Genomic DNA, 21,787 nt, shown 5'->3' on the forward strand with positions numbered 1-21,787 from the left:
TCTACTTTTGTTCAAAACCCCCCAGCATTGTTTCAGCCCTGGTTAAAAGAATACAACACACACACAGTCTCAGTGATAGGCATATAAAATATAGAAGTCCAGCAGTACCAAACAGTTCCTTTTTAAATTCTTTTTCCTCCCCTCTCCAATTGTCCTTATACAAACGACAGCAACTTGGCCTCCCTGTACGCTATCAAATATGGGGAAACCCCGCATGATTATTGTCATCAGACATGCGCAGTCCGAGGGAAACAGTAAGGCTCTGTCTATAGCACATAATAAGCTACCGCCAAGTGTTATTTTGCCAGAATCCAGACTGATATTAATATCTGCCAGAAAATCGCGACATCCACCAAACCATCCCTGACCACCGGGTCAAGCTTACCACAGATGGCTGGACGCAAGCTCATGAAGCCGGCCGACGATTACGCTCCATGCTCCGCGCAGATGACACCCTCCACTTTTTTACTTCCCCATACCGACGTACTCGAGAGACAACAGAAGGCATTCTGTCCACCCTGACCTCTGACGAGCCTGCCCCATCCCCGTTCCCGCGCAATTCTATCAAAGTGTATGAAGAGCCGAGGTTGCGGGAGCAAGACTTCGGCAATTTCCAGCCATGTTCAGCGGAGATGGAGAGGATGTGGCAGGAGCGGGCGGATTATGGACATTTCTTCTACAGGATCCCGAGCGGAGAGTCTGCGGCAGACGCCTATGATAGGGTCAGTGGGTTTAACGAAAGCCTATGGCGGCAATTTGGGGAGAATGACTTCGCCAGTGTGTGTGTATTGGGTACACTCTCTTTTCCTCACTGTACTGGCATAGTTCCTTGTCAACTGACTGTTTCCAATAGTAACCCATGGCCTCATGAGCCGTGTTTTCCTCATGAAATGGTATCACTTCAGTGTAGAATATTTCGAAGACCTCCGAAACGTCAACCACTGCGAGTTCCTCATCATGCGCAAAAAGGAGGACTCCGGGAAATATATTCTCGAAAATAAGCTCAGGACCTGGTCCGAACTGAAGCGTGAGCGTTTGGCCTTGACAGCTGCTAAAGACAAGTCCTCTGGATCCACACCCCAAATGTCCGATAAAGACAAGGAGAAGGAGAAGAAACTTGCAGAAAGCTCCTCTGGACACAGCTCCTCAATACCTATCCCAGTTAGGAAGCGATGGGGTGGCTGTCCCAACGGCTGTGACCACGGGAAACACCACTATAAAAAAGAAAATTCCATGCATGCCATGCAACTCAATGGTCGGCCGATGAACTCAGGGCCGGGCACTTCGCCCGTCTCCAACTCCCAGGATACACTTGCCTTCCGCCGTCGCCGCTGGCAATCCTCGAGCGACGAAGACGAAGATGATCCCCGTGGCCGTCTTGTTATCCAGAAGTCCCTTGACGAGGTTATCTCTAGCCCTGACGGCACACCTTCGTTCATTAGCGTAGAAGACCGTCTGAGAAACCAGCTTCGAAGCCCGGGGGCCAAAGGCGATAGTTTATTTGTACACAGCGGCGGTCGGGATTTCGGCGGTTCTGCGAGCGGTAACACAAGCCATGCCGGGAGCGATACCGAGTTCAGCGCCGAGGAGGACGCGCGGAAGCGCCTTGCAAAGGGCAAGAGTATTGGTTTGGGCTTTGGGAAAGCAGGCGGCCATGGACGGTCATCATTGGGCAAACGAGAACAGAGCGGGATGCAGCGCGGGGCGCTGGCCGATACCTTAGGTGATCAGAGTGATGCTGTTACTGACCCTGGGAGCGAGCTGGATCTTGCGATGACGGATATGCTGGCTGCGGAGAAGGAGGATAAGAGCATTAGAGGAAGTGTATATTGAGCACTGCGATTAAGTGAAGCAGCTAGCGTAACCTTACGAGCGTGGACTGGATACCCCTATAGACATTGATTGCGATGGACACACTGACGTATTTAGCGTAGAGTATCGATATACAAAGTATACTGTATACTACAACCAAAAGCATATAGCAAGCAAAAACATTTGGAATCCATCACAACTAAATCCTAAGCTATCAAAGTCTAGTATTCCTAAAAGCTAAGGTGCCTTGCATTGAGCAAATTCTTCCAAAATCCTACAGCATATAAATTACAAAAAGTTTACAATTAGAAAATGTTCACATCACATACTGCCGCCAACGCCAGATAGCAACCATAACACCAACCTATTCCGTCCATTCCAATCCGATTATACCTCCTACTAAGTCCAGCCTTTCGCCCCATGTTGTCGATCATTATCCCTCGTTTACACCGTGCTCAGGAGTTCGTACGGTTTCCAATGTGTTTGGTTTTGCTGCCATATACGTTTTAAAACCCAAAACTGAATTCTATCATAACATGCGTCAGTAGGTGTATTGGGGTGGCGAAGTAAGTTTCGTAGAAGAACGAACCAGCATAAACAGGCGCCTGCCATGGTCTTGCTTTCGGCTTCACCTTCACACCCACTTTCAAGCTACCGTTGGCATACCTATTCGTCTCCTCGCTGCTCGTGCTTGTCTTCATTGCAAGGTTTGTGCTATCGCCTTCATAGCTGCGCCCCTTTAACAACGGCGGGGTACTCGCTAGCGAGATCTTCTCAACGCCATAGATCACCGCCGCATTGGCTTCGATATCCCCACTCAGGGTGTTGATGGGTGCTAGGTTTGCACATGCTGCGGCGGCAGCCCTCTGAGACGCCACCCGAAGCTCGTCCATTCCAAATATCCATCCATTATCTCCCCTATTCCAAGCCTCACAGTGGATTCCCCCACTAGATCCTCCCGGGGATGGCTTCCCCAGCCTGCAAGTCTCGGATAAAATGAGGTACAGTTGTCTCTGGACAGCTTGTGCTGACGGGCGATCGTCCGGATTCAGCCTTATCATACTATCGACCAGTTTCAGTATAGGACTCACTCCCCTAAAAACCCCGTCCTCCTTCTTGGCTGCATCTTTAGCTAGCATCTTCATCCAGCTTTCAACCTGACCTAGATTCTTGTGGAATGATGAGTCAGGTAATCCACCACCACGGCCAGGGGTCCTGTTCTTGGATGAACGGTGGGATGCGAAGCTCCGAGACGCTCGCTTCAGAAGGAAAGTGAGAATCTCAAGGAATATGGCTCCCAGAGAAAATATGTCGGCTTTTTGGGGATCATATCTGGTCCCAGAACTCCCAGGTCGTGTTGGCGAGCATGGGGAATTCGATCTTGTAGATGATGTATGTATCGATGCTGCGTCGATCGAGGTGGATACTGAAAGCGCCCCGGAATAAGGGGGTGCTGTCATTCGACGTGGGGGTAGTCCTCTTGAAGTGGGACGAGAACTTGGGAGATGAATAATCGCTGGTGCTGGCGGTCGTGGTGCTTGCTCAGGAGCAGAATAGCAGTATATCTCTTGATCAAATCCCCGCTTCTTGGAAGTAAATGTGGTTATGGGAAGAATTCCAGAGTCACCCAGAAAGATGTGGTTGTCAGGATCCAGCATGACATTCGACGGTCTGATGTTGCCATGGGATAGGCCATTACTATGAAGGAACGAGAGAGCATCGGCAAGACAATGAAGCCAGTTCAAAAGGAGAATGCGCCGGTCCTGCTTGGCTAGGATTTTGAAGGATTGAGGAGTTACGGTTAGGAAGGACTTTAGACTGCTATCATTGATAGGCGTAAGGAGAAGATAGCCATAGTCTTGGTGGATGTATGAAGCCCACAGGGATATCAGATGGCCGTGCTTGAGAGTCTTCATATCTTCAATCCCCGAGAGGAACTCTTCTCGACGCATGCGACCAGGAGGTTCACCTAGGGGTATTCCCCGGCGGAGGAAAATATCGTCTGGCTTCCAGGGAAGATGCACCTTATCCGCATAGCTATGAGTAAGTCCGGCCACTACACCTATTGGCCGTTTCTCTGCCATCTCCAGCGGAACCACCTCCTCGTCATCATAGTAAACCTGCTCTCCTTTCTGAATATTCCTCAGCAGATACAGGAACTGGCGCTGAAAGAATCGCTTCTCCAATCTTTCGTCTCGCTCGTAGGTCAGACGAAGACGCTCGACTTGGTCCAGAGGAATAGGCAAATCGTCATCGTCCCAAGAATCATCGATAACACCAAAGATTTGGTCTGGGACGTCTAGATCCACCAATATTAAGAATATTCTTTTTGCTTTCAGGTCGATCCATTCCATATAGGTATCATTCGTCAAACCATCGCCGAATCCCAAAGGTTCATCTAGTCGTACTTGTTCATCGGGTCGCAGATTCGCCAGAACGAATTGGCGAGTGACAGTTGCTTCGATCCGCTCCTCATCCCACCACATTATGGGGGATTCCGACAGAATTTCATTGATGTGTCGATTTGTCCCGGCTGCTGGGAAGATAGAGGGTATATGTGGATTGGTATTTATGCCGGCCGTTGGCTGGGTGTTGATAGCCAGTGACGTCCGCCGATAGTCCATACTGCCGATTCCCGGGCCGGGTCAAAATACCTCAAAAAGGAATCAAAATGCAGCACCGATTGGATGGTTTGAAGCATTGAAGATAAGCGCCACAAAAAGTAATAGAGAGTCGCCAATCGTGCGTGGGGTAGGAAACCAGGTAAGTAAGCCACTATCAGCATAAAGATAACAGCTATCGAGGCGAGGAGTCCTTCCACTTACAGACTCAGAAACTCGCGCGATAATAAAGTGCCGGTGGACGCGAGTTATACCCCGATTTTACATGGAATTATGTGTATGTCTCAGAAGACACATACTAGTAAAAGCTTGTTGGGCTTGATGAATGGCTTTGTGTTCCATGACGAGGTCTCAACAATGACAACAAGCGCGCGACGCGTTATCAGTGTCTTTGCCACCATCTCCAGTTGCAAGTTGGAGGGTCCCCCACGGGACGATGACCAGGGATTGCGTTTGACATCCTCATTTACGGAGTATTAATTCTGGGAGTCACCGACGCATATCAGTACGTACCAGAAAGCTCGCCAGGGCAGTTTTCTTTTCGGAATCTCGCAGGCCTGGATTCTTGAGATCGGGCCATTGACCTGGCGAGAGGGCGAGCGGGAAACCCTGTTCGAATAGAGTACGAAGAAATCGCGTTCGGGCATGACTCTCGGTCAATCTCCACCGCATCTAGCCATCTAGCCATGACAGCAAAAGTATAACAGAATGTGTGGGGAGACAACAGATTCCGGTTTGCATTCCGTTTGCCCATAAATCAAACCGCTGACGGCAATCTTCCACCTCACGTCGCGGCGTATCGGCCTGGCTATTCTTGTGGCTTTCAAATAGGGGGTGTTGCTCTTGTACTATGGCTGGAAAGGAGGCTTTTCCGCGCCATTCAGTAGCTTTGTCGTACAATACGGGATGGTGTAGCTAGCTTGTTGGGCATATATATGGCGGATATCTGGTATCGTTTCCTGCTGAATGACTCAATGCTGTCTTGGAGTTCTTAAAGCGGGTAGGCCCCCTAGAGAGATGCAGTGATACCATGAGATGAAGAGCATCTCATCGTCATTGAAACTCGAAATAGAACAGAAAAGGGTAAAACAGAAATACAGCTCCTTACAACTAACTGTACCGACCCGACACGAACTCCCCAGGAATAGCGGAATAAACAGACGGTAATTAATTGGGGTTGAAGGACACGAGTTCCAGGCAAACGCTCCCAGTCCAATCACTGGAACAATACCTATCATATCATCTGAACCTGGAGAATAAAATCCAGGGGATGTGATTTCGCCGCCCCGTAGAAGGGGGCTAGGCCGTGTTCTATGGCTTCGTGCAAAGGACCCAAGGACCCTCTTTCGTCATAGAAGGCTATATCTCCGTGCAGCTGCCCCCCCCACCAAAAGCGGCAGCAAATAACAGTAGAGCCTCGACGATGAGATCTAGTCGGCAGCACGAGACAACGGAAGCCTGTTAGCATAACGGTGCTTGGCTGCTGACGCGCTTCGGGAGGAATCCTAGAATGACGGCCAATAATAGAGGAGGCATCATCTGAAGTCTCAGGGAGTGCAGCTATGTGATATGCAATGCAGAGGTGCTGTGAAGTGGTTGTCATTACTCCTTATGATCTGGCGCATGGCTGATATGCAGAGTCCCGTCCCGTTGCCAGGAGGCATATTGAAAGATGAGGCGAATGAGCGAAACTGATCGAGGAGTACAGACTCTGGGGAGAGGCAATCCGCGAGTACCGATGCTGCCACATGCCGTCCCTGCTGGGCCGCGACCGAATGGGGCCGGAAGATGGGGTTTCTCAAGTTGCTTATTCCTGAAACATTGTATCAAGGTTTGCAGGGAGTGTACTAAGGAATCGAACCGTCATTTGTCCTGTTGATATAGCTGAGCTTGCGGGCCACGAGCGGGCTTATGGTGTTTGAAGAGAGTGTCATTTGAGATGACAGAATAGGGGCTGGCAGGGTTCGCGGTTCGTGGTTCACAGTGGGCGAATAAAGCGGCGCTCGTCCTTCTGAGTCTTGTTATCACAATGTCTCAAAATTGTTGAACAATCACTTGGAACCCCAAATATCTCTGTATGTAGGTATATTTGAGATATTTAGAGATGGACCTCCTAAAATCCTGGATTCTCGAAGTAGATGTTTTCTTTGGTAGGAGATAAGGGTGGTTGTTTACTAGGGTGCCGCTTTTACGATCGACAGGCATCTACAACTATTTTGAGGAATTTCACGTCTTCGCTTTTCTGCTTCTCGTCTTTCCACGTCTTTCCACAGAAACCAGTAATCTAACTAGAGCGAAGATATAAAGACTCTAGCCAGTCGGTTTACTAAGATAGTAATAGAAAGATAAGGAAAGGAAAGGCTAACAATGTCGATAAAAATGGGTCTTACTCTTGGGACAAGCACAACAATATGAATTTCGTTGCACTTCGCACGCGTAGTGGAGTCCGCGCTCTTCCTACCTGGGCTACCCTTGCAGGGGGAATTGTGTTCTTGGTGTAGCATGACGTAACTGCTGTATACATCAAGCATTGTAGCTACCTTAGCTACATTAGCTGGTTGTGCAAGTACACAACACCAAGTGGGGAAAATCCGAGACATGCCGTTGTATATAAGACAAGGAAGCAAATGGAGTGTACAAGACATCGCCTTTATTCATAACAGTCCTATCCTGATTAAACTGTGGTAATGAATAGTAGTTGGCCTCGGCTCATCTAGTATGAATTTTGACAAAGAAGATAGGTGTGCAAGGGAAGGAGGCAAGCTGAAGAGGGGACGCATATAATTCGCATCTAAGTAATGCGAGAAGTCCTTACTCGTTTCTAAACAAAAAGACTTATAAAAAGCTGCGACAATAAGCTACGACAGAAGTTTATTCTCTCCTAACACCAGCGCTAAGTCCGAGAGGGTATCTCTTGACAAACATCTCCCATTAGATCAAGCAATTTGAAATCCGTACTTCTCAGTTCCATTTGTTACCGCAGACTCCCGCGTCCCCGAGACCTGGGCCTTACGCCTTCAATCCAAATCGACCGTCAAACCAGTAACATATAAGGAATCCCGCCGCCGAAACAGATGATCTCCTGGCTAGTAAATGAGTCCTTCCCTATGAGCATCGATCCAAGCTTTCAAGCTCTCATTCAGCAAATCCAAGCATTGTCTCGGTGCTATCATCGAATCAACATCCCGTTTCAGGTATAGCTTGAAGGGAACGAATTCGAGACTTACGAATAGGTACCTCTTCGATTTTGCATCCATTTTCTAGCGCTTCGACCGCAGCCTCTAACCTTGCTGAGTTGTAGCAATGGTATTCTTTCTGCAGCGCGAGCATGCGTTCCCAGCATTCCGCATCTGTCTCATTCGGAGGAGAGGATTCATCAATGGGGCGCTGGTTTAGAGTGGTCGGTGCGGCACTGCTTAGGGCGCTATTTGCCCGACGATTGGGAGGACGATGATGACGGTTTTTGCTTCCTATGAAAGTGGAAGATGGCATTATGAACGATATGATGCTCAATGATGGCACTACCCACACGTCACTAAAGTGTGTATGAGATCTCGAAGTAGTGATTGGAGATTTTCGGGAAAATGCTGAATGGTCGAGATGTGGCGAGGACGAGTGAGGAACAATGCTCGGAAATCAGAAACAGCCGGGGAATGGTATGCAAAGGGAAAGCTGAGACCGGAGGAATGAGGAAGATGGAGCAAAGAATTAACTTTGATGAGTCAGAGAGATGCATGACTTTTAACCAAATAATGTAGTTTGTTGTTCGCAAACGGAAGAGCTTAAAGCTGCGTGCCTCCGATCTTTCCGGACGTTGATGTGTGATCAGCACATCTAAGAATGCAGCTCATAACACATATCCACTATCTAGCCCCTGCTTTCTCTTAGCTACATCCGATAGCCATATTATATCATGGCCTAGCCACGCATGTCCACACAATGTACAGGCGGTGTATGCAGTGACCCTTTGCGCGGAAGCTGTGCTTGCGCGGACGACCCAATAACATTGAAAATGCTTAGAAAACAAAGTTTGCCAGCAGTGGTGAAAATTTTGCTATCGATTGCGGTCAGTGGCGATGATAATAGGGAAGGGGGGTTTGTGATGTCAGCTTTTACACTCCATACACTGGACGGTGTGGCGGAGAATTGTGGTTGTGGTGGAAATGATGACCACGACTACCGTGAGGAATGTGAGCTATGTATGTCAGGCGATGATGCGCCGGCGCATTTGTGGCTGGCAACCAGTCCAAAAATAGTGGGCAAGTGATTCAAACTCTATCTAGGTATTCGAATGCCTGGATATATAACCTTCTAAGCAAAACGCTATTGCTAATCTCGAATCACTACCGACGGAGCGAGCCGTAGCCATACCCACATCCAGAGAGTCTCTCTGTGACATCCTGGTTCGGCTCAATCTTCCGTATGGATAATCCGGGGATCCGGGAGGATCCTAGAATACATCGATAGGTTGATGGAGGAGCGTAAAAGCCGGTGTGCCTTGCTGCGTTGAAGTCGCAGATCCATCTTTGCCTTTTGAGAGGTAGACTGGGTTCCATAGGAAGGGCTCAACCTACTGTCATTGGATTCCATCGCCTATTACCTCCCAGCAGCCTTTCAGTATATCAACATTCCGTTGTCATCTCACACCTACCGTTGATACAAAATATATGTCCAAGTCCATACCATGCGAGCAAGCCGCCAATGTCTCCCACAGAGATTCGCTGCTTTAACAGCCGTAACAATGGAGGTTGCTGCTGCATTATGTGTACGAATCGGCTGGTTCATTGACTTTGGCGAAGGTGTATGTTGTCCTTGTCTTCGGAGATGTCATCGCTGGGAAATGAGGATTGATGACTGTTGACGGCGATTCGTGCTTAAGACCCTAATGAAAGGTAAAGGATGCGAACAACAATACCCGTTAATTGAGGCATATCGCCGTAAATAGCGCATGGAGGGGATATAGCACTCGCTGGTAGTCCTCGCTTCTTGTGCCTCGGGCGCTGGGTGAATTGATGATAGTCGAAATGGATAATGTGCTTGTGCGCAAGTGGTACTGTTCATTGTACTGTCGCGGTATCCCCCCTATTATTGGATATTATTAGGTTGCCAGCCCAAGAGTTGCAGAGTAGGAACATTGGAATTGGGCGTTGATAAGCTTTAATGGATGCTGCCCGCCAAGATCAAGCGTGTGCATGAATAAGCGAGCGCTCCACGAAGTATTTTGGGTCGGTGCTCGTACTCGTGCTCCTCTACTCGTACCAAAGTTTTACATTTACTATTAATTTGATTGACATCCAGGAGAAGACTACATCAGTAACCCGGCGGAATACCTGGAATATTTACAATCATGCGAAACTCTAGTCCTTCCATTCCCGATCAGCTTCGCCGTCATCATAAGTTTACTTGGAATTGCCATCTTGCTTCTTTTCATCGCCGCCCTTCTCCTTTTCATCGCTGTCCGTCTTTCCCTCGTTATTAGCCTTCTTCTTGTCGCCATCCTCCTTACCTATATCTTTGTTCTTATTCTCTTGTTCTTCCTTGTTGTACCTCTCTATACTTGCATGCCTCCTAGCTTTATTTCTGGCTTCCTCTTCTCGAGCCAATGCCTCCCGCTGGGCATCACGATCTGGCTTGAGATATTCCATAGGGGCTTTCAGTGCGGAATCGTGACTGGCAATTTGCCCTCTGCCAATCAAGGTTGCGACAATGGAAGCACCAACCAAAAACGTCAGAACAAAGCGATATGTAGAGTACCAAGGTGGACACCATCCTCGACGCGTGGCCCGGGTGTCCGCAAAATACATCATGTTGAATGCCACGAATTGCGTGATAAGGGCGTATTCGACGGACATGAATATTGTTGGCCATGCTACCGCTGGTGCGATGACTCCGTACATGAATCGGCGGTAGCTGTGGTGACCACCATACCCAGCATATTCTAGCCCCCAGTGGATGGCCCCTAGGAACGAGATGATCTGTCATGCTATGGATCAGCAGTGGCCGAGAAGGAGGCCGCCGTATCTAAGAACTTACAACTGCACCATATCCAACCTGAATTGGAGTTATGAACTCGAGGAGTTGATGTGCTCTTTCAGGCTCGAAAAGAAGGCCAGTGCCGGCCGCATGAGCATGATTGATGTCCCACGCTAGATACACAGTTGAGAAAGAGGTAGCCGCGTACGGAATGACGCCAGCAAGTCCAAGATATAGCGACTCTCTCGGAACTTCGTTGAGTGCGAAAGTATCCTTGACCGTCTCAATATCTGACTTCAAAGCCGCAAGCGGTTCGTCGTTTTCTGGGGGGCGCTGGCTTTCCTCGAATACTTGACGTACACTGGATTCGGTGGAGACGTTAGCTGGATCGGGTTTGATTTTTTGCTCTAAGATTCGGCGTTCTTCTTGTCGGTCAATCTTATCGACATTCGGTTTCAGTGGGGTGGCATAACGCAAGGTAGTTGTGGATAGGGAGCGGCGTTGCGGATGGTTGCTGCTCAGCTTCCACTTGCGAAGGGCATTGGCATTCTGCAATTGAGCGGAAGCTGCGCTGTAGCTCGATCTCGAATTGGAACTTAAATTTGGAGTCTTTGGCAAGCTCTTTAGGAGTGATCGTGCAGCTGTTGTGCGGAGCATCGTGTTGAATGACGCTGTGGGTGGCTGTAGGTATTGGTATATAACTTGCTGCCCGCCTGAGGGCTCGAGCTTTCTTGGCGATTGGAATTGGACTTTGTATAGCAAGGAAGTCGATTTAAAAATGGGTGGATTAGAGAGGATTGAAATAACAGAGAGAGAAAATAAGGAGAGGTGAATTTGTTAAAGAGACGGTGCCATTATTATGCTGGAAAGCCATCGTTGTGGGGTAATGTGGAGGGGAGCTTAAGAAACACCTCGACAGGTTCTTGAGCTTTGGTTGGAGTGACGTAGTTGTGCAACGGCAGCAACCTTTATTGGGGTACTACGTATTTACCACTTGGACGCGTGTAGTAGAGTAAGCGAGGCCACCAGGATGCAGCTATCAGGTACGAACAGGCAGAAATATCTAGCCCAATATCTTGTCCCAGTATTCGTTCCTTAAACCTGTTGTGTGGCCATATTGCCCCATACTTTATACCCGTGCTTCTTTGGTCCCTGCACCGCCCCAACTCGGTGAAGTCACAACCAACGTAACTCGTTGGCGGGGAACTCGCGATCAACGCCCCATCACCACATTACACATCCCACGTCGACACCTCTTCTCGTCCTCCCATTCCTATGAACGCTGGTCAAGACACGAAAGGCATAAATCATAACGCCTAGCCCTAGATGTCGATAACATAACCTCCCATCAATCCCTCTATTCACGATTGAGTACGGTACAACACATACCCATGCGGATACCGAGTCCTCCAGCTTCCCCTCGAAGATCGTCGGTTGAATAAGTCCCTGCCCGGGTGAAGGCGTCTCGCTGCCAAGATGTTGGAAGGGCTTGTTTCCTCGTTGCTTAACCGCTTCTTGGGGATGTATATAAGGAACTTCGACCCGGGACAGCTCAAAGTCGGCATCTGGTCTGGAGATGTCACCCTACGCGACCTCGAACTACGGCGAGAAGCCCTGGACCAGCTAAAGCTACCTATAAACGTGGTTGAGGGACATCTGGGGAAACTCACATTGAAGATACCATGGTCGAATCTCCGGGGCCAGCCGGTGCAGGTTGACATTGAGGATGTGTACTTGCTTGCGGCACCGAAGGAGGATGCCGAATATGACGAAGAGGAAGAAGAGCGCCGGCGCCAGGCCGTGAAAATTGAGAAGTTGGACAGTGCTGAGATGCTGAAGGATCGCAATCAAGAGGGCATGACCCAGGAAGAGCAACAGAAAAATCAAAGCTTCACAGAAAGCTTGGTCACCAAAATTGTGGACAATCTCCAGGTTACCGTCAAGAACATTCATGTCCGCTATGAAGATTCCATATCTGCCCCAGGTCATCCATTCGCTCTTGGTCTTACTTTGGAGGAATTCAGCGCAATCAGCACAGATGGCGAATGGAAGCCCACATACATCCAAGATTCGGCTGGATCGACACATAAACTTGCGACATTGGGCGCACTGGCTGTATATTGGAATACGGATACTTCTCTGCTGGGTACCGGGAGGCAAGCGGAGGTCGCTGGAGCATCAGTTGCTTCGCATGAAGAAATGCTGGCAGAATTCAAGGAGATGATTGCTAAGGCCGAAGACCCGAATACTGCGAATCACCAGTTCATTCTCAAACCAGTCAGCGGACAAGCAAAGATCGCGATTGACAAATCCGGAAAGATTGATCGGCCGCATATCAAGGCTAGTTTAATCTTTCATGAGATTGGTCTTGTGCTTGACGACGATCAATATCGGGACGCTCTTATGATGATTGATTTGTTTCATTACTTCATTCGCCACCAAGAATACAAGAAGCTTCAACCCAAGGATGTTACTCCAAAGGAGGATCCTGGTGCATGGCTTAGGTTTGCTGGTAATGCGGTGCTAAGTAAAATCCATGATCGCAATCGGCGTTGGTCATGGGCATTCTTCAAGGAAAGACGGGATGATCGAATCCGCTACATCGAGCTATTTAAAAAGAAAAAGAAGTCTGCAGATCAGCTGAACCCCGATGAAATATCTGAAATAGAGAAGTTGGAATGGAAACTCAACTACGAAGATCTCAGATTCTGGCGATCACTGGCAAGGAACCAGCTGAAAAAAGAGAACGTCGGGGTAAAGAAGACAGAGCCGGTCCAGCAGAACCAGGGCTGGATTGCTTGGGCGTGGGGCTCGAAACCCGAAAAGCAGGAAGAAGATCCTGAGACCACCATGACTGAAGAGCAGCGGAAAGAGCTCTATGATGCCATTGAGTGGGATGAGAAGACCGCTCTCGCAGCTGCTGTGGACTTACCGAAAGAGACTGTTAAGATGCAAATCGATGCCTCACTCAATACCGGCAGCTTTACCCTCAAACGCGACCCTCATAAGAAAGTGACCGAAGTTCTCAGTCTCTACTTCGATGACTTCCGCGCTAAGTTTCTCCAGCGGCCAGAATCATTCCTCGCAGATATTAGTCTTGGTGGGTTGAGGGTCAATGATGGAACGACTCCCAAAAGCCTGTTTCCCCAGATTGTTTGTGTCAAAGACGCCCCGGATAGACCAGCCCAGAGGACCCAGACTGAGGACCATGAAAGCGCTGACGAGATCATTGATCCCTTCTTTCAATTGCAGTTTGAAAAAAATCCTCTAGACGGCGCGAGCGATTTGGCACTTACCGGCAAGCTGAAGCCGTTGGAAATTATATGGAATCCTCATTTTCTCGTTGGCACTATACAATTCTTTAAACCCCCAGAGCGACACATGGAATCTATTGGTGCTCTGATGGAGACCGCTGGTGCTACTGTAGAAGGTCTTCGCCAACAAACTAGAGCCGGGCTTGAGTTTGCCCTGGAGGAACACAAGACACTCAATGCCAAACTCGATCTTCAGGCACCTTTGATCATTATTCCTGAAAGCATAACCTCAAGAGATACTGCCTGTTTGATCGTGGATGCTGGACACATCAGTGTAAACAGCCAACTTGTCGACCAAGACACCCTGAAAGAGGTCCAAGCAAAGCAGAGGCGGTCATACACTGATGATGACTATACACGCCTCGAATCCTTGATGTATGATAAATTCTTGGTCAAGTTATCATCAACTCAAGTGCTCATCGGCCCGTCAATCGAAACTACAAAATCTCAACTCGAGAATAGGGACGCGAGTAAAGCAATGCACATCGTCGAGAAGATCAACGTTGACTTTATCGTTGAAACCTCTATTATTCCCAAAGCTCCAAATCTCACAAAGGTACGGGTATCTGGACACCTCCCAGTACTCCATGCTTCAGTATCGGACCAGAAATACAAGAGTTTAATGCGGATTATTGATGTGGCTATCCCAAATCTGGATGAGGATGACGCTGTTGTTCAGATGTCAGCCCCAGGCAAAGCGGTTGTTTCTAAGGCTCCAAGACCTCGAGCTCAAAGTTCGATCTCGAAGCTTGGCAAGACACATGAGCGCTCACAATCTGCGTCATTCAGTTTCGCTGCTCAAGAAGCTATTATTATCCAAGAAGAATCCGAGGATGACGATGATGATGAATTTCAAGATGCGCCGAGTACGTCCGCGAATGAGAAGCTTCGGGTGCAGCAACGCAATTTCGAATTCAAGTTCGAGGTTGACCGCTTGCAGGGCTCGCTCTTCAAGAGCGACCCTGACAGAAAGAAGGAAGACCAACTCCTTGTGGAACTTGTTGCTGAAAATTTTGCTCTGAATCTTTGTGTGCGGCCGTTCGACTTGATAGTGGAAACATCATTGGAATCCTTAGTTATTGACGATTACGTCGAATCCAACCCCTCGCCGGAGTTTAAATCGATTGTCTCATCTGGCGACGCAGAGTCAGAAAATCACAAGGATCTCGTTAGTGTGAAGTTTATAAAAGTTAAGAAAGCATCTCCGGAGTTTATGCCGAAATATGAGGGTGTGGAAATAAACCTCGACATTGCCATAACCACCATCAACTTGGTTGTGACTCGCAAAACGTTGTTGACCCTCCTCGATTTCGTTCTGGTTACCTTCACGAATAACGAATCCGCCATTACACAGCCCTCGACTCAATCTGAAGATATCTTAGATAGTGAAAATGAGGAACAGCAAGTCGTCGCGACACCCAATACTGGCAGTGGATCAATTCGTATTAAGGTGGATCTAAAGAGTATCCGACTGATCCTCAATAATGACGGGATTCGGCTAGCCACTCTTTCTCTAAATGCTGCTGATGTGGGTATCTTTATCATGGGTAAGACTTTACGGGTTGTTGCAAAATTGGGTAACCTCTCCTTGCTAGATGATATAAATCAAGGAGCTTCGTCTGATTCGAACCTACGGAAATTGATCACCATCGAAGGAGATGACCTGGCGGATTTCCGCTACGAGACATTTGACCCCGACAGTAAAGCGGCATACCCTGGGTATAACTCTTCAATATATCTCCGGGCTGGCTCCATCAAATTGAACTTCCTCGAAGAACCGTTCCGAAAGATCATGCACTTTTTGGTCAAGTTCGGGAAGATGCAGGCTATCTTTAATGCCGCAAGGCAAGCTGCTGCGAATCAAGCCTCACAAATCCAAGAAAATGCAAGCCGCATAAAATTTGCCATTATCATCAAGACTCCTATTGTTGTATTTCCACGTGTCATGGTTGCTGGCCGCCCCAACCGTGACATGATTACAGCCCATTTAGGAGAAATATATGCCGCGAACAAATTTGTTCCGTTGGATGATTCTAAGGATGCAGCTATTGCCATGAGTCTCTCAGCCGGTATCAGGAATACCCGCTTGACTTCCGATTTCCACTTCTCAGAGGGAAAAACAGAAGAACTGGAGCTCATTGATAAGGTTGATGTTAGCTTCGAAATGACCTATGCTGAGCACACGGCAGGGAGCAAGCGACCTGATATGGAAGTAAAAGGGAGCATGACAGATTTCAACTTGCGTATCACCCAGACACAACTTAAATTTCTCTTGGAGCTTGCAAAGTCCGTTCCAGCTGCCTTTGCGGTGGCTTCGGATGATGACGAGCCGGAAGCTATTGAAGATATTCCAAAATCGACCATGAAGCTGGCACAATCAAACACTCCAAAAGAGTCCTCTGATAACGGCGGTGCGCTCGTTGATTTAGGACCTGAACTCGGAGTAAACTCGAAGAGTTGGACTAAGCTTGATCTTGCATTTCAAGTGCACACTATTGGGTTAGAATTGATACTAGCAGAGGAAGACCAACCCGTGGGAGATCTCGATTCATCGAGCCTGTCCAAGTTTTCGTTGGACAATACTAAAGTCAAACTTCTGATGATGACGGATGATTCTTTGGAATCCGAACTGTTAATCCAATCGTTTACAATCCAGGACAGCAGAACTCGAGATGCAAATAAATTCCGAAAGATCATGACCTCCTCAAACAAGGACGTTCAACAGTGTATGGCCAGCGTTACCATTTCGGGAGGAAAAGAGCGAAACCTTATTGCCATGGTCGCTATTGATAGCCCTCGCGTCATTTTCGCTTTAGATTATCTTTTCGCCCTCCAAACTTTCGCGACGCAAGCTCTGACTGTCGACGAGCCTCTACTGTCAGAAGATGACGAAAGCCTGTTTGGGTCCCCCGACGAATCTGAGACCGACTCAACCCGAATTGGCGGGGACTCGCGATTTGTGCCCGTTAGATCTAAATCATCCAAGCAAGAGTCTCCGCCGCCCCAGGAATCGGCGATGAGTATCTCTTTTAGATTCAACATGGTTGATGCTCAGATCATATTGATTGCAAACCCCCTAAGCTCCAGTTCCGAAGCTATTGTCCTGGGAACTAAACAGATCCTCATGGCACAACAACATTCTTTGACTCTTCAGGTTATGAAAATGGGTATGTTCCTCTGCAGGATGGATCGCTTTGATGATAGTCGTTTGCGAGTATTAGACGACTTCTCATTACAGATGTCCATGGACAGCTCACAAGCTGATACGACCAATATCCACATTGACATCGAGCCGCTCATACTCCGCTTATCCCTTCGCGATATTCTTCTTGCCATTCAGATCGTCACTAGAGCTTCTGAACTGTCAGGAGACGATGATGATGGTAAAAAGAAGATTGCTTCCTCGGATAAGAAAGCCCGACAGCTCAAGAGCTCAAGCACAAACCCCTCTCTCAGACGGCGATCAGCAAGCGGCAAGGGTGTATCTACTTCTGGAAAGAGGACGAAGCCATCCACTATTGCGCATCCCCGAGTAGACAGCCCAGTATCACAGAGGCAGCTTGTGCGCAAGCACGAGGAGCTCACAGCTACACTAGACGGCATGAGAGTCATTTTGATAGGTGAACTCCATGAACTACCGATATTAGATCTAAGCGTCAAGGGGTTTTCAGCTACTGCTAATGACTGGACAACCACACCACGAGCGGAGACAAGTATCGATATGTTCATTAACATCTACAACTTTGCAAAGTCTGCTTGGGAGCCTCTAATCGAGCCTTGGCAGCTTGGTCTGCAGGTTGCAAAGGAGACAACTTCAGATTGCTTGTCTGTTGATTTTACCTCACCCAAGTCGCTCGAGCTGACTGTGACCTCTACAACAATTGCACTTGCTTCCACATCTGCGCAATTCCTCACACAGGATGAGGACGTGCTCTCAAAGCCGCGTGGAGCAGAGGCGCCCTATCGATTGAGGAATTACACTGGCTTCGACATCGATGTATGGGCAGACTTTTCTGAAGGTGATAACCGTATTACAGCTAACATCGAAGACGGAAAAGAGGCGCCATGGCGATTCGAGGACTGGGAAAAGATGCGCGAAAATCTGTCCCCCGACAATAACTCTGGGGTCGTTGGGGTCCGGCTTGAGGGAAGCGGGTTCGATAGCATTAACAAGATCGCTATCAATCGTGAAGGAGAAACTATTTACAACCTTCGCCCGCGGAAAAACCAGGTTCTCCATCGCCTGCTAGTGGAAGTCGAACTAGGGACCGACAATGTCAAATATATTACCTTCCGCTCACCACTCTTAGTTGAAAACAAAACTCAAATTCCAGTTGAGCTTGGGGTCTTCGATGCTCAGGAAGGTCATCTGCTCAAGATTGAGAAAATTGCGCCGGGTGAGAGTCGCCCCGCTCCTGTGGGTGCGGCCTACATGAAGTCCCTTCTTGTTAGGCCCGACCAAGGGTTTGGTTACACATGGTCTAGCGAATCCTTGTTCTGGAGAGATCTTCTCCAGAGGCCGACAAGGACTTTGACATGTAAGGGCGAAAGCAACCAGCAAACCCCACCATTCTATTTCCAGATGCATGCAAATTTTGACAAGAGCAATCCTCTTTCCTCGTATGGATACCCCTTCTCCTCCGATAAATTATGACCAAGCTAACAGATTATATAGCGTTTATCCTTATATGAGAATTAGACTCTCCGCCCCTGTAGAGCTGGAGAATCTGCTCCCATATGACTTCAAGTATCGTATCTATGATAAGAATACGAAAAAGGACTGGACAAACTTTCTACGCAAGGGTGGGCTGAGCCCAGTCCATGTTGTGGAGCTTTCACACCTTTTGTTAATGAGCATCGACATGCAAGATACGGTCTTCAAGCCCAGCGAATTTGCAATCATCAATTCGAATAACCAGGAAGATTTCCGCAAGGAGTCAACATTGGTCTGTAAAGATAATGAGGGTCTCCCATTAAACCTTAGGCTTCATTACCACAAAATTCCGGATGGTGGTGGGGCTTTCCGAGTCACTGTTTATAGTCCCTACGTCGTTCTGAACAAAACTGGGCTTGAAATCAACATCAGAGCCAAGTCTTTCCTACAACAGGCTAAGAATGCCGCTGGACAAGACTTCCATACGCGTGGGGCTGATACTGAGAGGCGTAAAGCTCTCCCCTATATGTTTGCCTTTGGTGGGGACGATCAACGAAATCGTGCCCTTCTCAAAATTGGAGAATCAAACTGGAGTAAACCACAAAGTTTTGATGCCATTGGAAGCACTGTCGATGTTGTCCTACCATCCGCGAATAAGAACACCGAGATTCATGTTGGCATCACGGTTGATTGGGGAGAAGGAAAATACAAAATGACCAAAGTTGTCACTCTTGCTCCACGATTTGTCTTGAAGAATCGGATGGATGAGGAAATCAACGTTAGAGAGCCCGGCTCATCTGAGCTCATGACCCTCAAACCCAAAGCTCTTCAGCCCCTTCATTTCCTCCAGAAAAGTGCGAGAAAGCAGTTGTCCTTGTGTTTCCCTGGGGTAAACAACCAGTGGTCGTCACCGTTCAATATTTCGGACCTTGGAACAACTCACGTAAAGCTAGCTAAGGCCGGCCAACGCCAGAGGTTGATAAGGATCGAGGTGCTGATGGAAAATGCTACCATCTTCCTACATTTCAGTGCCGAGACGAGGAATTGGCCGTTTTCTATGAGAAATGAAAGCGACACAGAATTCATGTTCTACCAGGCGAATCCAAATGTGGATGACGACGATGTGGAAGACCGATCGGGATGGCGTCCAGTCCGATATCGGTTGCCGCCGAGGAGTATCATGCCTTATGCATGGGATTATCCTGCTGCAAAAATCAAGGAGCTGGTGATCAACGCGAATGGCAGAGAGAGACAAATAAAGCTGGCGGAGATCGGGAACTTGATCCCAATGAAGATACCCGCCCCGCACGCCGCAACTGGAGCGAGGGAATCAAAGATCATCGATCTAAATGTTACGGCGGATGGACCTACTCAAACACTGATCCTATCAAATTACAAAGCCTCGAAGAGTTTGTATAAGCAAAAGTCTCGCTCTGAGTCAACAACCAGTGTTGCGGGAGGCTTCGAGGTCAAGGATCAGGATACCGATATCACATTCCGAGTACAGCTCAAGCTTGCAGGAATCGGGATCTCTTTGATCACCGTCCAGTTAAAAGAACTTGCGTACATCACCTTTAGAGACATCTCTGTCAAATACTCCGAATCGCCGCTCTTTCAAACAATATCCTCGGCAATCAAATGGGTGCAAATCGACAACCAGCTTTATGGCGGCATCTTCCCAATGATTGTGTACCCCAGCGTTGTCCCGAAAAATACAAGGGAGACCGAATCTCACCCATCGGTCCATTTTCAGGTCACTCGCGTTAAAGATGACTCTTACGGTGTCCTATACATCAAATATGCTACAATTTTGTTGCAACAGATGACTCTTGAGATCGATGAAGATTTTGTCTTCGCCCTTTTGGAGTTCTCAAAGGTACCTGGAGCCAGCTGGTCTGAATCTGAAAAAGAGGGCGTTCTGTGTGATGAAGATTTGGACATCCCCGAACCAACTCAAGAGCAATCGGGTCAAGACATTTACTTCGAATTGCTGAATATCCAACCGATGCAGCTTGATCTGTCTTTCGTGCGTACGGATAGGGTCAATGCTGAGGACAAAACGTCGTCAAAGAATCCGCTGATGTTCTTCTTGAATGTCTTGACGATGGCCATTGGAAACATTAACGACGCCCCTGTGCGTCTTAATTCGCTTATGCTAGAGAATGCTCGAGTGTCTGCAGCTGTTTTGGTGCAGAATATGTCAAACCACTACTCACAAGAGGCTTTATATCAAGTCCATAAAATTCTTGGTTCCGCTGACTTCCTTGGCAATCCAGTTGGTCTCTTCAATAACCTCAGTTCCGGAGTTGCTGATATCTTCTATGAACCATATCAAGGCTTCATCATGTCCGATAGGCCTGAGCAGCTTGGAATTGGTATTGCAAAGGGAGCCACTAGTTTTGTGAAGAAATCCGTTTTTGGATTCTCTGACAGCTTTTCTAAGGTAACTGGCAGCATTGCAAAAGGTCTCTCCGAAGCAACGATGGACAAACAGTTTCAAGATCGTCGCCGCATGACAAAGTCAAGGAACCGGCCGAAACACGCACTTTATGGCGTTACTGCAGGAGCAAACTCGTTTGTTAGCAGTCTTGCAAGTGGCGTTGGTGGTTTAGCTCGTAAGCCCCTTGAAGGCGCTGAACAGGAAGGTGTCGCAGGATTCTTCAAGGGTGTGGGCAAAGGTGTTCTTGGACTTGCTACGAAGCCTGCAATTGGTGTTTTTGATCTGGCTTCGAACGTCAGCGAGGGCATTCGAAATACTACCACAGTGTTTGACGCAGATGCACTTGACCGTGTGCGTCTCGCGCGCTTTATTGGCACTGACGGCATTGTTCGCCCCTATTCCCAGCGGGAGGCTCTAGGCCAGTTCTGGCTCAAGCAGCTGGACAACGGCAAATATTTCAACGAACAATATATTGCTCACCTAGAGCTTCCGCGAGAGGATGTCGTCGTTATGTTGACATATAGCCGCATCATGCTTATCAAGAGCAAGAAGCTAACAAGCGAATGGGATGTTCCGTTGAAGGATATTCAGACAATTAGTAAGGAGCGCACTGGGCTGAGTCTCACCTTGAGAGGCGGCACCAATGGTCCGTTTATCCCGGTGGCTGAGGAGAGTAGTCGGAATTTCCTATATAGGAAGATTGGCGTGGCGGTTGGGGAGTTCAACAAGAAGTATAAAGCGACGGAATAGATGTACACTCAGTTGGAAGATTTGTTAGTTTAGCGTCATCTACCATGTATTCATGATAGTTTTGAATCCGGCCGTCTCTATGATTCTGGGGTGAAGCTGTGACCTCTGACTTGCGTTCAGTGCATGATAGACGCGTCAGTGGATTTCTGTTGAAAATCCCAAGGGCAAAATGTCATGGAACTGTGCCAGTGCACCATGTAGGCTCATGGATTTATGGGCATAC

At 48.1% G+C, this 21,787-nt stretch overlaps 5 protein-coding genes across 5 annotated transcripts; 2 read left to right on the plus strand and 3 right to left on the minus strand.

Annotated features, from left to right (window-relative positions):
* Window positions 1–199: 199 nt before the first annotated feature.
* BP5553_01250 (Phosphoglycerate mutase-like protein) lies at window positions 200–1,833 on the plus strand (the record flags this gene model as incomplete). Its single annotated transcript, XM_032009873.1, has 3 exons — window positions 200–254; window positions 337–777; window positions 854–1,833. The coding sequence occupies 3 exons, from the start codon at window positions 200–202 to the stop codon at window positions 1,831–1,833; spliced, it is 1,476 nt and encodes a 491-aa protein (XP_031873927.1).
* Window positions 1,834–2,318: 485 nt separating this feature from the next.
* Window positions 2,319–4,436, minus strand: BP5553_01251 (Uncharacterized protein; the record flags this gene model as incomplete). Its single annotated transcript, XM_032009874.1, has 1 exon — window positions 2,319–4,436. One exon carries the CDS (start codon window positions 4,434–4,436, stop codon window positions 2,319–2,321), a length of 2,118 nt encoding a protein of 705 aa, XP_031873928.1.
* Window positions 4,437–7,519: 3,083 nt separating this feature from the next.
* BP5553_01252 (uncharacterized protein) lies at window positions 7,520–7,925 on the minus strand (the record flags this gene model as incomplete). The annotated part of the gene is made up of 2 exons (XM_032009875.1): window positions 7,520–7,599; window positions 7,661–7,925. 2 exons carry the CDS (start codon window positions 7,923–7,925, stop codon window positions 7,520–7,522), a joined length of 345 nt encoding a protein of 114 aa, XP_031873929.1.
* Window positions 7,926–9,832: 1,907 nt separating this feature from the next.
* On the minus strand, window positions 9,833–11,063 carry BP5553_01253 (Uncharacterized protein; the record flags this gene model as incomplete). The annotated part of the gene is made up of 2 exons (XM_032009876.1): window positions 9,833–10,408; window positions 10,467–11,063. The coding sequence occupies 2 exons, from the start codon at window positions 11,061–11,063 to the stop codon at window positions 9,833–9,835; spliced, it is 1,173 nt and encodes a 390-aa protein (XP_031873930.1).
* An 819-nt stretch (window positions 11,064–11,882) lies between these two features.
* On the plus strand, window positions 11,883–21,564 carry BP5553_01254 (uncharacterized protein; the record flags this gene model as incomplete). The annotated part of the gene is made up of 2 exons (XM_032009877.1): window positions 11,883–18,340; window positions 18,396–21,564. The coding sequence occupies 2 exons, from the start codon at window positions 11,883–11,885 to the stop codon at window positions 21,562–21,564; spliced, it is 9,627 nt and encodes a 3,208-aa protein (XP_031873931.1).
* Between the last annotated feature and the right edge of the window lie 223 nt (window positions 21,565–21,787).

The sequence above is a fragment of the Venustampulla echinocandica genome (genome assembly GCF_003357145.1).
Source record: "Venustampulla echinocandica strain BP 5553 chromosome Unknown scaffold_0, whole genome shotgun sequence".
Classification (NCBI taxonomy): Eukaryota; Fungi; Ascomycota; class Leotiomycetes; order Helotiales; family Pleuroascaceae; genus Venustampulla; species Venustampulla echinocandica.